General features: G+C 32.7%; 1 protein-coding gene across 1 annotated transcript; it reads left to right on the top strand.

Moving 5' to 3' along the window:
* The first annotated feature begins 10,558 nt into the window (after positions 1–10,558).
* GONST4 (golgi nucleotide sugar transporter 4) lies at positions 10,559–12,164 on the top strand. The gene has a single exon (XM_011093818.3). It carries the CDS (start codon positions 11,013–11,015, stop codon positions 12,051–12,053), a length of 1,041 nt encoding a protein of 346 aa, XP_011092120.1. The 5' UTR covers positions 10,559–11,012; the 3' UTR covers positions 12,054–12,164.
* Positions 12,165–15,336: the final 3,172 nt, after the last annotated feature.

Below are 15,336 nucleotides of genomic sequence, written 5' to 3'. Positions count from 1 at the left end.
CTTGCGTCTTTTACCATAAACTTCATTTTTGTACTCTTTAGTATCCTCCAAGTTAATGCCTTGTTTAGCTCGTGCTAGGAAATTGTAAAACTTGGGAGGAGCCATTCTTAAAAAGACTTGAAGAAGCCCCATCTTCTATTCCCTACGAAAAAGCACAAGTTAGTAAATCAAATGTAGTTGTACGTAGGGGTGGGCGTTAGGTCGGGTAGTGCGAGTTCAGGTAGTTTAGGTTGGGTACCCGAACTTTCAGGTAGCTATTAGTTATCTGATTCCGACCTGAACATTGTCAGGTACCCGAATTTTTTAAAAATATTTTTTATCTTTTTTTTATTTTAAATTAGCTTCTAAATTTCAATTTCTATAATAGATAAATCGTGGTTGAATCTTCCATGACTAAAACAAAGATTGTTTTGACGACTTCTTCCTTTTCTTAAACAAATCATTTTTTTATTGTTAATTTATTAAAACTCCTACTTTAGTTTATAAATGATAAATATTTCAATACACTATTAACTAAATAATAAAAAAATAAAAGAATAATACAACAATATTAATATTTGGATTTGATAATCTTAAGGTCATTTTCTTTATGTGACATATTAGGATTTGTGGAATAAAAAATAAAAGAAGATTTGAGTAGAAACTTTTATGCAGAGGTACTGAGAAGATTTGAAGGAACAAGGAGAAGAAAAATAAGAGTTAGATGGAGAAGGACAAAGAGTTAGAGGAAGAAGGAGAAATAAAATTCTAGTAAAACTCAAACAGTGAACATATTACACTACCCGAACCCTGACTCGATGTTTTAAATTCGAACGCCCACCCCTAGCGGTAGGGACCTATAAGGCCACTAAGTTAAATATTGAAGATACTCTCTCAATGATTCTCCTTCTTTTGCTGTAGGAAAAAAGGCTCATGATTGTCTTCTGACATCGTTTACTGCTGGCAAATTAGTGGAGAAAGAGAGTGGGAAATTCTCCAAATGCTCGGATTGATCCCAGAGGTAATTGGTTGAACCACTATTGGACCGACCGCGTGAAGGTGGTTACAAACACACGGAACTTAACCACATCGGTATAACGATGGAGAAGGGAAATATTCTCAAAGCATGACAGGTGCTCCTAAGAATCCATGGTTCCATTGTACTCCAACAGATGGACTCCTTCCAATTGAGGGGGAGTTCATCTGCCAGGATTTCTTACTGAAGGTGGTGCCCTCCTGCCCTCCCAAGGGGACTCTAAAGACACGATTATGCAGGTCTAAGAGGTCCTAATGAAGCTTATCAATGTCCACCCTCTAATCTTTAAGGGCACATTTTTGTGGTGGAGGGTGCTCCCGCCTACTCCCTAAGCAAACGCCCTGTCTCATGTTTTTTTGCACAGTAAAAATTAGATTAGTAGGGACATTAGCATTAAGTAATGATAATGGTGAGGTCACTAAAATTCAGCTTTGAACAGAGGTGGTAATCATCCTTTGGAGGTCCTCCAGCGAGAGCGGTGAAAGAATCGGTATGACCGGTCAAGGAAGTATCTGAGAAGGTGTTAGCTTCGGCGTTTGTAGCTTCCATTAATCTCACGTCTTAGTTCTATGTTCCTGCAGTTGGTGTCAATTGATACGTGCAGAAAATGCACATATGGAATAAATGATGCAAGCAAAAAATGCAATGCTCGACCCACTTAAAGTAGGAAGGGTTGAAATAAGTATTAGAAGGTAAAAACAGTCAAATGAGTGAAGAAGAGATTGTTATTGCTCGATTTTGTGTACAATAGAGATAGTATTTCTCCCTGGGGGCACACATGTCCCTAGCGGCCTGCTGGTCTTTATCCGATTTTGTAAGGGGACCTCCAGAGGTCCTGCGTGGCTGGCACCTAAATTCCTCGTGGGCGCCACTGAGGACTTTTGATTTTGATAGGGAGACTTCAAGTCCCTAAGCTTCCTTGTGGGCGTGTGAGTCCTTCTTGGATTATGGCCCTCTCAAACTTAGTTCTGTTGAATTTCTTTTGGCCAATTTATTTTCTTAGGTGCACCTGTCGGTCCTCCTGAGCCTTATAGGCCCTCTCTCGTACTGGCCCCCTAGGAGGCATTATAAGCCTTGTGCTTCTTTCTTTCTTTTGAGCCTCTTAAGTCTCTTTGAGCCAATCTATTTTTATATACATCACATTGCATTTTAACATATAAATATTGCGCATACTATTTTTTTTTTAAATAGTCTGATCATATAATGTTATACATTACCATAGGATTTAATGCAACACAAGATGGAGTAAGAATCGACAATAAAAAGTTCCATCGGTAAACAAATGACTCTTTACGTCATGTTGCTCAAAGTTTGTAGTAAAAAAGTGGGAAAGATTTTATTTTTTTTATTTCAGTAATTTAAATTTTGTTTACTTTTGATCTCAAAATTTAAATCTCACTTTAAGGACGATAATCTAAATTTCTTTGTCATGTCGTTAGATATTAATGAAAATCATATGGCCTTTTAAGTTAAGGAACTTTGAAAGAAATGTTAGCATGTAAGAGGCACATGCCAACATTTCTTGAGAGATTGTACCTGCTGATTTCGACAAAAGAAAGGAAAAAATATCAAAATTAGGTCCCATCATTTGGGTTCTATTAAAATTGCAAGAATTGAGCTTTTCAGGCTGAAAATGTCTTCATAAAGTGATTCAACTGCTACAAAGTTAACTATCACGTGTTATTATGGTAACGCATGAGAGATGAGATTCGGAAAAGATCTATTTCTTATTCGATTCTTCGGATTGAAAAAAAATTAGTTCTTATTTGATTCTCGGGTTGTTTGTGATTAAGACGTACTTAAAAGGCAAGATTTGAAAAGAAAAAAAAAAGAAAAGAAAAAGCTCAGGATTTTCCCTTAAGGGATCTGAAAAGAGGAAATTTGAAGATTTCGGGATTTTATTGGGTTAAAAGACAAAACAGCCCCTCACATGTCATCATTTCATCTAAAATGTCCACTTAACGGTCACGTTGGAAGGAAATTAAATTTTGATTTATAACAAAGAAAAAGAAATCCCTCCTAAAAAAAAGAAAGAAAGAAAGAAAGAAAGAAAAGCAATGTGGGGACTTAAATAATAAATACATGACTTTTAGATCAAATGAAGCTTTGCGTAGAAGACGGGGAGACTCTGAATTGTTATGAAAAGAGATTTGAATAAACGCGTCAAGATGATTAGATCAATGTCGCCACTTTGAAATTATGAAAAACGTCAGACACTTCTAATTACGTGTTTGGGTAAGATAATTCATATTTTAGAATAATACACATTGTTTATCCATGTGCACAACTTGTATTTAATTTTTCTTTTTTTTAATTTAAACCACTCGAAGGTGGGGAGCTTTTTAGGATCTCGTCTCTTTTTTATTGATCCCAAAAAGTAGCTAAATATACAGCCGGGAGTGCTAACTCCATAATTTCTGTTAGAAGATCATAAACAAGGAGTTTTAATCCCTTATAATGATACTTATTAAATGTATAAATAAGGAGTACTACTCCCTTACAATAGGGAATCGATAAAATAAGAAGTACTACTCCCTTACAAAGTAATTTCCTAGATACACTGTAAAAAGAGAAAATAAGTTGGGGGCATAATCCAGCATGTCAAAAAGTTTCTGCCAATATGCTTGAATCATCAGGCCCAACTTATCACTTGCAAAAGTTTCCCAAGCAGCAATATACCGAAAATGCAAGAAAATTAAAAGATAAAATACCGTCAAGTTGAGTTGAGAGTTTGACATGTTAAAAAATAAAGTTTCTGTCACAACGCCAGTAAACAATGAGTATATCTCAACTTGATGCCATCACTTAGTCTCTTGGGGTGCCTGCAACAGAAAGCCAAACAACCAAACGGCCGAAAAAGAGGGCACCTCCATTTCATGACTCGACAAAACAAAACATGAGCGGGTTTCCAGATAGATTAGATAGGAGCACAACTCCTTATTCTGGTGAAGCAGACTAACAAAGCCAATTATGGATTTATTTTGTTTTTTTATAATATTTTAAATTATCAATAATTTTATTATGAAAAAATTATGCAAATTATCGAATTTTTTATACACAAAAGGGGTTAAATTGCATTTTATTCATCTACAGAAATACGAAAAAAATGTAAGTAACCCCTCTATGATATTGTAAAGGAGTAAATTATCCTTTTATAGAAAAAAGAATAGTAATTTATCTCCATGTGTTTTTTATAATGCACCAATTTATATCCCCTGTATTAAGGACATGAGATAAATTACTATTTTTTTTAATCATAAGGAAGTAACTTATTCATTTACAATATTACAAGAATAATTCCGATTCAACCAATATATCAATATGGCTATAAATAAATAATAAACAGTCAGATAAAATGAGACAAACATCCACACTTCCAGTAACTTAAATTCATAATTTCGAACTTATTCATAAAATCTTAGTCTTAACTCAACCATTAACTAAAACTGAACTATCATAAAAGAATAATAGAGTAAAAGAGAGTTCTAGTAAGATGCTGCAATCTAGATATTCGTTTAACACACACACACACACGTATGCATGTGTGTGTGTTTATTTATTTATTTATTTATTAATATAGAAATACTATAGTTGGTAGTTGAAGAATAATAAAATATTTGAAATCATGGCAACTTGTCAATTTGGAAGAATTTTGTTTATTAATAATTTAAAGTGCAAATATGTATAGAGAAATTGGCAAGTTGCATGCTGTGGACGGTGGCTGTATTTTTTTTTTCTCTCTCCCTTAAATTATTGGATATACTTATCAAATTATGGTTAATTATATAAATATTATATGCTTTTTTTTATAAAGTTATAAGTATAATTTTAAGAGGTTTCGGTATAATTTTTCTTATGAGGTATTTGTTTGATTTAGTGCCGTGACAAGGTATTGATGTAAACTACAATTATAATATTAGGGGGTGTATTTATAATTTTTCAAATGGTATAAATTATTTGTATAATTAAACATAAGTTTGTAACGGTCAATTTATAAATTTGGGACAACTTTTGGAAGTTGTAACGGTCTTTGTAACGGAACACCCTACCGTGACGTTTTTGGGCATTACAAAATATTTTAACGTCTTACTTGGATGCTGTTACAACTTGTAACGGCCTATAGAGGCTGTTACAATGATAGTCCAATTGAAGAAAATGCATTTGGACCTATTTTCTGGATAGAGAAATCAAATTTTATTTACTTATTATTGGAATGTTGGATGAGTTGTCGAATACTTTTTGTAACTGTTTTGCATTATGTTGTAACGAGCTTTGTATTTCTCTTAGCAATAGTTTTTGTAACGGTCTTTATAACTCCATATGCGTATGTTGGTTTTAATTTTGCATCGGCTTTTGTTTACTATTTTTTATACTGTGTTAGTAATGACAATTTGGACGAATTTCACAAAATTAATAACTGTCTTTTACGCGATCTTTGTAATGGGTTTTTTTTGTTATTTTATGACAATAACTCTTATTCCAAAAGCAATGACAAATTTTGTTTTATAATATGTAATTGTATTTAATATATTTTAATATTTATTTTTGTAAGACTAAATTATTGAATTTTTTGTTATATCTAGGTAGTTTTAATTTCTTAAATGTGCAATATTATATAAAAAAATATATAATATAACAAGAAAATAAAAATAATGTAATTACAAAAATAAAAGTATTGTTTAAAAATTATGTTTATACAAATTAAAAAAATCCTAATCTAAATCTAAATCAGCACCCCTTTTGACGATGGGTTCGTCGTCGTCTCCATCGAGTACTAGGGGGATCAGCTGAAGGCTGGGGTACTAGAGGATCGGGTCAGGTGGGATCCATTCGCCGCATCCACTCCTCGACCCTTGCTACCCGATCATCAAGGTCGGGGCGTGGCGTTTGTGGTGGCGAGGGTGACGGACTAGTGAACCTACTGGGCTGCAATGGTCTAGCAATAGTATGGTGGGCCTCGAAGTCGAGATCGAATAATTTAGTGTCAAATTACTACTCGAACCGCTTCCTCAGAAACTTATCCCCCTCCAACTTGACGACCTTGAATATTGACTCATCGTTGTAGTCCCACCAGTAGGACAACTGCAAATTTTACATATTAAAAAAACTATAAATATTAGATAAAAAAAAAAGTAAGTATTAATTAAAAAATTGAATAATATTCTTACATTTACATTGTTAAACCAGAATAATTGGTGCTATTGTGGGATCTACGATATGTTTCCTCAGGGATGTGGATAATGTCCTTTGACCGTAGCATGGATCAAAGTATGAAAATCTCGATCAAACCTCAAAAATAACTAAATATTAGAAATAATAAAAAATTAATAAAAATTTTATAAAATAATTTAATAAATTTACGTACGTACCACGGAGGCTGATATACTGCCTCTGGGTTGCTGGTGGCGGTGGATCCCATGACCTGGCCAAGGCCTGTGTATTGCTGCAGCCCGCCACATCTGACCCTACTGTGGGGAAATTTGTAGGAACCGGGAGCAGCAGGGATGCAGGCTTCCGTGGTGGGTGTGCATTCGTACTAGCAGCGGGAGAAGGACTGGGGGAACTATGACCGCGTGCACAACTACGGTATCAGCCACGACCTCGTCCTAGAGGAGGTAGAGCACCAATAGTCATGGATCTAAAATGTGAAAAAAATATTAAAATAGTCACATTAAGGTCCAATATTTTTCCCCTAAAATGCATATTTTTTTCTAAAAATTGCATTAAGGTCCAAAATTCCTAAAATATATTAAGGTCCAATTTTTTTTCCTAAAATAGCATAAAGGTCCAATATTTTCTAAAATTACATTGAGGTCCAATTTGTTTCTATAAATTGCATTAAGATCCAAATTGTCTAAAATTAAATTAAGTTCCAATTTTTTTTTTCCTAAAAGTAGCACAAAGGTCCAAGTATTTCCTAAAATTAAATTAAGTCCAATTTTTTTTTTCCTAAAATGCATAATTTTTTTCTAAAAATTCATTAAGGTCCAAATTTCCTAAAATTACATTAAGGTCTAATTTTTTTTCCTAGAATGCATAATTTTTCGTAAAAATTGCATTAAGGTCCAAATTTCCTAAAAGTACATTAAAGTCCAATCTTTTTTCCCAAAATAAACATAAAGGTCCAAATTTCTTAAAATTACATTAAGGTCCATTTTTTAATAATTGCAGAAATTAAAGAAATTACATAACATAATTTATTTTTACAGAATTTTCTTTAAAATCACCAAAAAATTACAGAAAATTAAAACAAATAGAAAATTGAGAAAAATATTAAAAACTACACAAAATGATTAAAATTTTATAAACTTATAGAAAATTTTTAAATATTTTTAAAGTTATATAAAGGTTAAAAAATAAATAAAAAATTATAAAAATATTAAAATTACAGAAAGTGATTACATTTTATAAAAAAAATTACATAAAATTATTAGAATTTTTTGAAATTTGCAAAAAAATTATTATTTTTTTAAAAATTTTAGAAATATATTAAAAATTTATACGATTACAGAAAATATGAATTTTTTTTATAAAAATTACAGAACTTTTTAAAAATCATAGAAATATAAAAATTTCAGAAAAATAAGAAAAATATTAAAATTACTGAAAATGTTTTAAAAATTTTAAAATTACAGAAATTTCTTAAATTTTTATAATTATAAAAAATTAGAAAAAATATTATAAAAATTACAGAAGAATTTTCAAAATTGGATACATTTAAAAAAAACGTTACATACATTAAAATATTTTCCAACAAATAAAAATTACTTACAATTTAAAAAACAAAATTAATGGGATAGGATACTTTTCTGGCTGGAGGGGTGGTGGTGGGGAGGGGCAAGAGTGGGAGCTGGTTGGGCGGGTTGGGGAGAGAAGGTCGCGCAAGAGAGAGAGAAATGAAAAAAAAGAAAAAAAATCTTCTAAGTACAACTATGACGCCTCTTATCAACACAAATTGGATTAAGATTTTCACTTTAATTACTGTTTGAAAAACTGAAAACTAAAAACAAAAATACAAACAAACAACTGTTTGTTTCTATTTTTATTTTTAATGAAGTAAAAATATTTTATTAGTGTTTGTGAGAAAAATAAAAATATGGTCAGATTGTATGTTGGTCTGATATTATTAGGTGTGAGAAATAAAAATTTGTTCGAATTTGATTATAAAAATAGTAAATATATATGTGTTGTGCATGTATGGAATTCCAACTTTATAGTATATTATTACATTATATGTCGTGTCATTGTCTCTTCCTCTTCTATTCAAATTACAAAAGAGGTCAACATGACAACACAATCTTTGGCCGATGAGTTTAAAATTTTGTATAGAGTAAGTAAAAATAAAAAGGCACTTTCATTGGACCTATGTTGCAAGGTTTTAATGCGATTGAGCATTTTCAACGAGCACATTACCACCCTCTTATAAAAAAAAAATATAATAATTTATCCCCCTGTACTTCTTAAAATGAAGTAATTTACCTCCTTCTATATTTTAAAAAATATAGAGAGGTAAATTGCTATTTATTTTTTTATAAAAGGGTAATTTGCGATATCATAAGGGGATAATTTGCTTATTTACGATATCATAAGGGGGTTCCTTGTATTTTTCTCAAATTGAAAATGTCCATTTAAAAATGAAACCAAATGACCCTAAAAACTAGCAATGAAAACATAAACTCCCAAGTCAACAATGAGGATATTTTGGACCATTATAATTTGGATTTTGAATCTAGTCCAGGTGAATTGGGCTAGTCCACAGAATTACTTGATCCAATTGTCAGGGGCTTTCCCCTTTCCAAGTGGACCAAATCGGATTAAGTAAATGCTTAAGTGAGAACTGATTGGAAGATTAGTTAACTGCTTGTTATCTCCCCTGATCCATCTAAACCCCTATTTACAGGAACGGGACGGAGATATGGGGACACGTGCTGAGGGTGATTAACATATATTTGGATTTTTTGGAATGTCTATTTTATTGTGATAAGTTGATCCAGCTATTTACTGCGTCATACGGGCCCCACACCAACAAAAATGGGATTTGCCACATCATCAGGGAGTAAGCAAAAATAACGAAAGTGATTACATTTCTTCTTTATCCATCATGTTACAACTGACATGTTCATCCATGCTGGTCGTACTTTGGTGATTATGTGTGGCTCAAGATATAGAATGTGGTGGACGTGTCTGCTAAGTTGAATGGGCCGTCAATAGGATATAATTAAGCCTGGAGTGATTGTTGTCTTGCTAACAGGTCAAAGGTAGTCGTGCGTTGGTGGTTTCCTAGCCTGCTGGTGTTGGGCTGATTGGGTTTGATTTCTTAGCCTAATTTGGGCTAGACTTTGCCATTACTTTTGGGGGAGAAAGGGGAGGGGGGCCATCAAAATTTTAGAATCTAATAATTGCGTTTCAATATAAAAGTCATAAGAAATTTGGCTTTTTATACTTTCAAAGTCAATAAATTCGCAAGTATATATTAAATTTGGGCCATATGCATATTGACGGATCAATCTAAGATAAAAATATTTTTTTTTTTTTAGTTTTGCATTGGTTAAATTGGGTCAAATCATGTTCAAGTATAAGCCGTTCAAAAAATAAGTTCAATCTACTAAGCTTTGTACATACCTATTAAAAGGGATCTTCACAATACAAGCTACAACATACACAATGATGCGCAACACACAAGTCACAACACAGTATACAGCGTAGCAAATTCAAACGACTCAAGTTTAAAGAAAGTCTCTCTCTATTTTCTTTAATATCAAATTTTCGAGTCTTGATACCATATATCAAGATACCACGTAATTTTTTCTATAAATTCAAAAAAAATTAGGCACTCTGATAAAAAAATATACTTCAAATCCTTACATCAACATTCTCAATAAAAAAATTAAGGTATAATCTTGACTTTAGACATTGGAACACTTTGACAAAATCAAAATTTGTCTAAATAATCATTATTTATAAGTTAAATGACTAACTCAAATAAATACCCATACATCATAGGACATTACGATGCTAAACTTTTTTCAATAAATGTAAATTTCATTAAGTTAAAAAACAAGTACATAAATACAGTACATCGATCATCAATTAGATCGATTCTTCGATAGGCCAAAAAATTCACGATAAAGTACGCATGTACTAACAACTGATATGATGCTCAATTTTTCAGAAGACCTCAATCTTGAAATTTATAATAGTATTATAATCTTTGATTGATGAATTTGTTGTTATGATTTTACTTAATTATTTTTTATAGTTTATTTCTTTCTTCCTTTTTTCTTTCAATTTCCCATTTTCTACCCAATATTATATATCTTTTTCTTCTTTTATCAACATCTTTTTATATATTCGATATTTATATTAAATTATGATTCCACATATACTTTTATTTATTTAGATTTTTTTAATAAAACATAATATAAATATTTTATTTAAATAAGTTAAAAAAATTATTCACACACTCACACCATCCTCATTCCCATTTTGCCCCTGACCAACCGCATCTGAGTTCCATACTTGTTCTTCCCCCAGCATTAATTTTCCCCTATTACCTTTGTCGGTCGTCCAGATATTTTTCCTTCACATTTAAATCCTCCATTATTGGAGTTCTTGTTTTTAACTCTGATTGATACATGTGCTATGCTGACCGTTCAATTTACTGTCTTTCTTTATCTTTTTTCGCTTTCCACCCAGTTTACCCCGAATTTGGGCCAGAATTCGTACCCGGATGTCGATTAGGGTTTTGTATTCAATGCGTTTTAACCCCAATTCAGTGATTTCAGAGACCGGCTTTTCTGTTTTGGAATAATTCATATTTGCCCATTCTTTCCGTTTTTACGGTTTCTTTTTCTCACATCCGTAAATCAAGAAAAGGCTTGAGAACTGAGATCGTTTACTTTTAACATTTGAGCAATGGTTCTGTGCTGCAGCTCTTGATCTCGCTCTGATCGACTGCAATTTCAACTGGGTTCTCGTCGAATAATCCCGAAATTTCATGATGGGTTCGATCCGATTGGAGGGTTCAAAGCAATATTATGCCACCAGCAGTCTTGTAATAGGCTATGCTCTCTGCTCCAGCTTACTTGCTGTCATCAACAAATTCGCCATTACCAAGTTTAATTACCCCGGTCTCCTCACTGCTCTTCAATACTTTACCTCAGCTTTGGGCGTTTGGCTTCTTGGGAAATTCGGGTTTTTGCACCACGATCCTTTCATTCTCGAGACAGCAAAGAAGTTCCTGCCTGCAGCATTGGTCTTTTACTTGGCAATTTTCACGAATACGAATCTCCTTCGCCACGCCAATGTGGATACGTTTATAGTTTTCAGATCCTTGACTCCGCTCCTCGTAGCCATTGCTGATACCGCATTTAGGAAGCAGCCGTGCCCGTCGAAACTCACATTTCTTTCTTTGGTGATCATCTTGGGGGGTGCAATCGGATATGTAGCTACTGATAATGGGTTCACATTGACTGCATATTCGTGGGCTATTGCATATTTGGTGACTATTACGACGGAGATGGTTTACATCAAGCACATGGTGACTAATCTTGGGTTGAATACTTGGGGATTCGTGTTTTACAACAATCTATTGTCATTGATGATGGCTCCCATATTTTGGATTGTGACAGGGGAGTATGTCGATGTGTTTGCGGCAATAACTTTGTCGAGTGGATGGGATTTGTTTGAGCCAATTGCATTTGTAGCTGTATCTTTATCTTGTGTGTTCGGGTTGCTTATTAGTTTCTTTGGATTCGCTGCCAGAAAGGCAATTTCTGCAACTGCATTTACAGTTACAGGGGTGGTGAACAAGTTTCTGACTGTTGCCATCAATGTGTTGATTTGGGATAAGCATGCTACTCCTTTTGGTTTGGTTTGTTTGCTCCTGACTATTGCTGGAGGAGTTCTATATCAGCAGTCTGTCACTGGAGTTGGGACTACTTCGAACCAAAGGGAGTCTCCTCCGCCCAAGCAAGTGGATAGTAAGAATGATAGTGATGAAGAGAAAGGCATTTCTGGTAAAATTTCTCGTGTATGAACAATTTTGTGCTTGCAAAAACTGCTGAGAAGCAGCTGCATATTTTAATTTACCGCAAAAGACTCAAATATTTGCGCTGTTAATCTCAGAATTTTCGTTAGGTTTCTTCCACTATTCCAGTACTAGATTATTTATTCAAGCATGCACTTTAACTTGTGATTCACAAATCTTTTGTCCATGTAGATTGGTTGCTGTAGATGGTATCTATTATATTCTTATACGCTTTATGATTGTGCATCATAGTGAAATTTACGAGTTATTTTATCATAACCACAGTCCAGTTTGTTGGACTCGTTCGACCCTTATGCCGACGTCCCAACTGCCCTCCGGAGGGATATGTGCATCTGAAAGATCCTTGATGCTATGTCCAATCCCAATATTAGTTCTATACATATGACCAGCAACAAGAAAAACAAATGCAGTAGCTAAACGATGATCACGATTGTTTCTAGGGAAATGAGATGTTCTACCGGTAGGAGCTGCCCAGTGCCCCTTCCTTTTCCAAAAAATTGTACAGATATGGTTTTTTGATGCAGAAGGACATCTTTTTGGAACTGCCATTTAAATAAAAGTTAATAAACTACCAACTAGTATAGCTTGCTGCTTAATACAGACTTCATACGTTTTGGGAATAAATAATTTTCTACAACCGAAGGAAAGAAAGTTTCTCACAGCAAATCTAAGTAGGAAGAAAATCTGTATTTTCTCTTAGTGTAAGAATGAAGATTAGAACTATATGATCCATGTTCTCCAGATTTCCTTTTTACTTTTGTTTGTTGGCATTCTGAACTCTATCAAGCAAAAATTGTTGTGATCAAGTTTTAAATTATTTGCAACTATGCTAACCATAATGATAGTTATGTCTGTGTGAATGATGAAATATAAAGGCTTATGGGAGAGAAATATGTTTCCTGTGCCGTCATATGCCCGAGATGCAATGATGTTGGTTGTTTGATTCTTTCACATTTTAGATTGTTTCCATTTGCTCTGATCTATTTTCTGCTGGATTTCAAGATTCATTATTTCATGAGTTGATCTGAAATTTACATAATGAACGGAGATTTATGCCTATTGTCTGTAATTAGCCATGTAATTATGCCCGTAATTGGTTTGGTCTTATCTTTTGTAATATGCCTTCTAGTTATCCCTCAAGAATTCTTGAGATGTAATTCAGAGTAGTCGCTCTTTAAGATCGATCTCTCTTTTGATAATAACCTGTGGTATAGGTTTTTCCTTACAAAGTTTCTTTGAGTTGACATGCTGATACTAAGGAACCATACTGCATACTTAAATAGCAAGCACTAATTCCCCATGTCTACTTAGTTTGTAATGGGAGTGATTACATTCCCACTAGTACCTTACATATGACCTACTTTTTCCATGGCATGAGAACAGTCGATCGGAGGATGTGCGATCATGTCAAAATCATGGTACTCCCTCTGGTATTTCTTGGAATTTTGGCATGGCTTACACCCTGGAGGATACATTTGAGTGATGATTTATGATCTGTATTCATGGCAAATCTTTAACCTGTGATGTTCTGCGTCCAGTCTTAGAAACATCGATCTGAAACACGTTCGATTCCTAACATTTTTGCCTGTGCCGGTTTCACCAGGCCATTGATTTCAAACTTGCTAGTTTTCCTCTTGTTCTACCAAGTTCATGCACCTTTAGTCCTTCCATTTGAGGCAGTTAGATGGATGTAACTTTCGAATGTAACCTATGAGTTAATATAGATTACAAGGCTTTGGATTTTCGTTTAATTGGGTAAATAATTGACGTGTGATCTTTTATCATAATTCACTCGAAACCATCGTATGATGTTAAGCAACTGTGGACGTTGGAGAATGTCCCGAACCACATAAATTGTGTTTCTCGTAGTTGTGCTATTTTTTTTTTTTTATTCATTTTTTTTTACCACGTTCACAATCTGACTAAATTTAATTCCTAATGTTAATAGCAGGCGTCCAACTTTAGAATATCCAAAGTCTGGGAGAGGTAATAACAAAAGGTACAAGAAAAAATTGTATTCTTAGTTCCACACGATAGAGAATATTGTATTTCTTGTCTCACAGTTTAGCATATTCGATCCATAAAATTTGTAATATCTTTGATCTGATAGGATAAAAAGTGTATTTGGTCCTAAAAGATTAAAAATTATAGCATTTTTTTGTCCTAAATGTTGCAATTTATTAACCTACGGGATTAAATGTGCTAAAATTTATAATTTTATGTAATTTTTTTTTTTTTTTGTATGGGACCAAAAGTGATATTTTTTCCCATAAAATCACCAACCCTTTTTTTCCTTACTATTTTCTGCTTTATTGATAAAAATAGAGTCATGTGCTATATATACTAGTGTGGTGTGTTGTCGTTAAAGGTATACTTTATGGGGCAATCAGTACGTAGGAATGAAATTTGATGAGAATATAATAAATTTAGAAATGGAATAAAAATAAAAATTAAATTATTTTATTATATCATTTTTATGTTTAGTTTAATACAAGAACAGAAAAAAGATTAATCACAGTATTTGTTTAGTAAATAGCAACTAAGCATGGCCTCGTTGCATTAGAAATATTGATTTAATTGTAAATTTGTAATATATACTTTTTTGGATGTTTTTCATATATTTAAATTTGTAATAAGTACCTGTTAATTATTTACTTATATTACTATAATATTTAAAATACAGATTTAAATATCAATACAAAAAATAGTATACTAAGTTCGTTTTTTAAAATTTAAATATCAATTAACGTGAATATTAATGAACAATAACAATAATATTTTATTAGTTAATTCAAATCAATACTTAATTTAAATATATGTTAATAAATTAATTTTAATACTTTCTTTTACGATATTTAAATTAATTTTTCTTATCATTTTAAAATTTTATTTTTTCTTAAATTAATTTTTAAATTTTATCAAAAAATTAAAGAAAATTGGGCTACAGCGACAGTTGCGTCACCCAAAGTCCCCTGATCGACCGTTGTGGCGATAAAATCACCCCCCCCCCCCGGCGCGAGGGGGCATGGGGTGGGCGGCAAGTGGAGGGTGGAGTGGGGTTAATTTTATTATTTTTTAATAAATAATAACTTATATTTTATATTTTATAATTATAGATATAATATACATTAAAATTGATTAAATCTTAACTATTAATAATTTAGATCTCACGTTTGCTATAGAAAGTAACTAAAATCATGTATAAGATAAGAATACTGATCCTACCCTCATGAAAATGAGTATTCATAATCTTGAGTTATGTAAAATATAT

The sequence above is a fragment of the Sesamum indicum genome, linkage group LG10, assembly GCF_026168435.1.
Source record: "Sesamum indicum cultivar Baizhima isolate 11 linkage group LG10, ASM2616843v1, whole genome shotgun sequence".
NCBI lineage: Eukaryota > Viridiplantae > Streptophyta > Magnoliopsida > Lamiales > Pedaliaceae > Sesamum > Sesamum indicum.
This window is presented reverse-complemented; position numbering and strand designations above follow the sequence as displayed.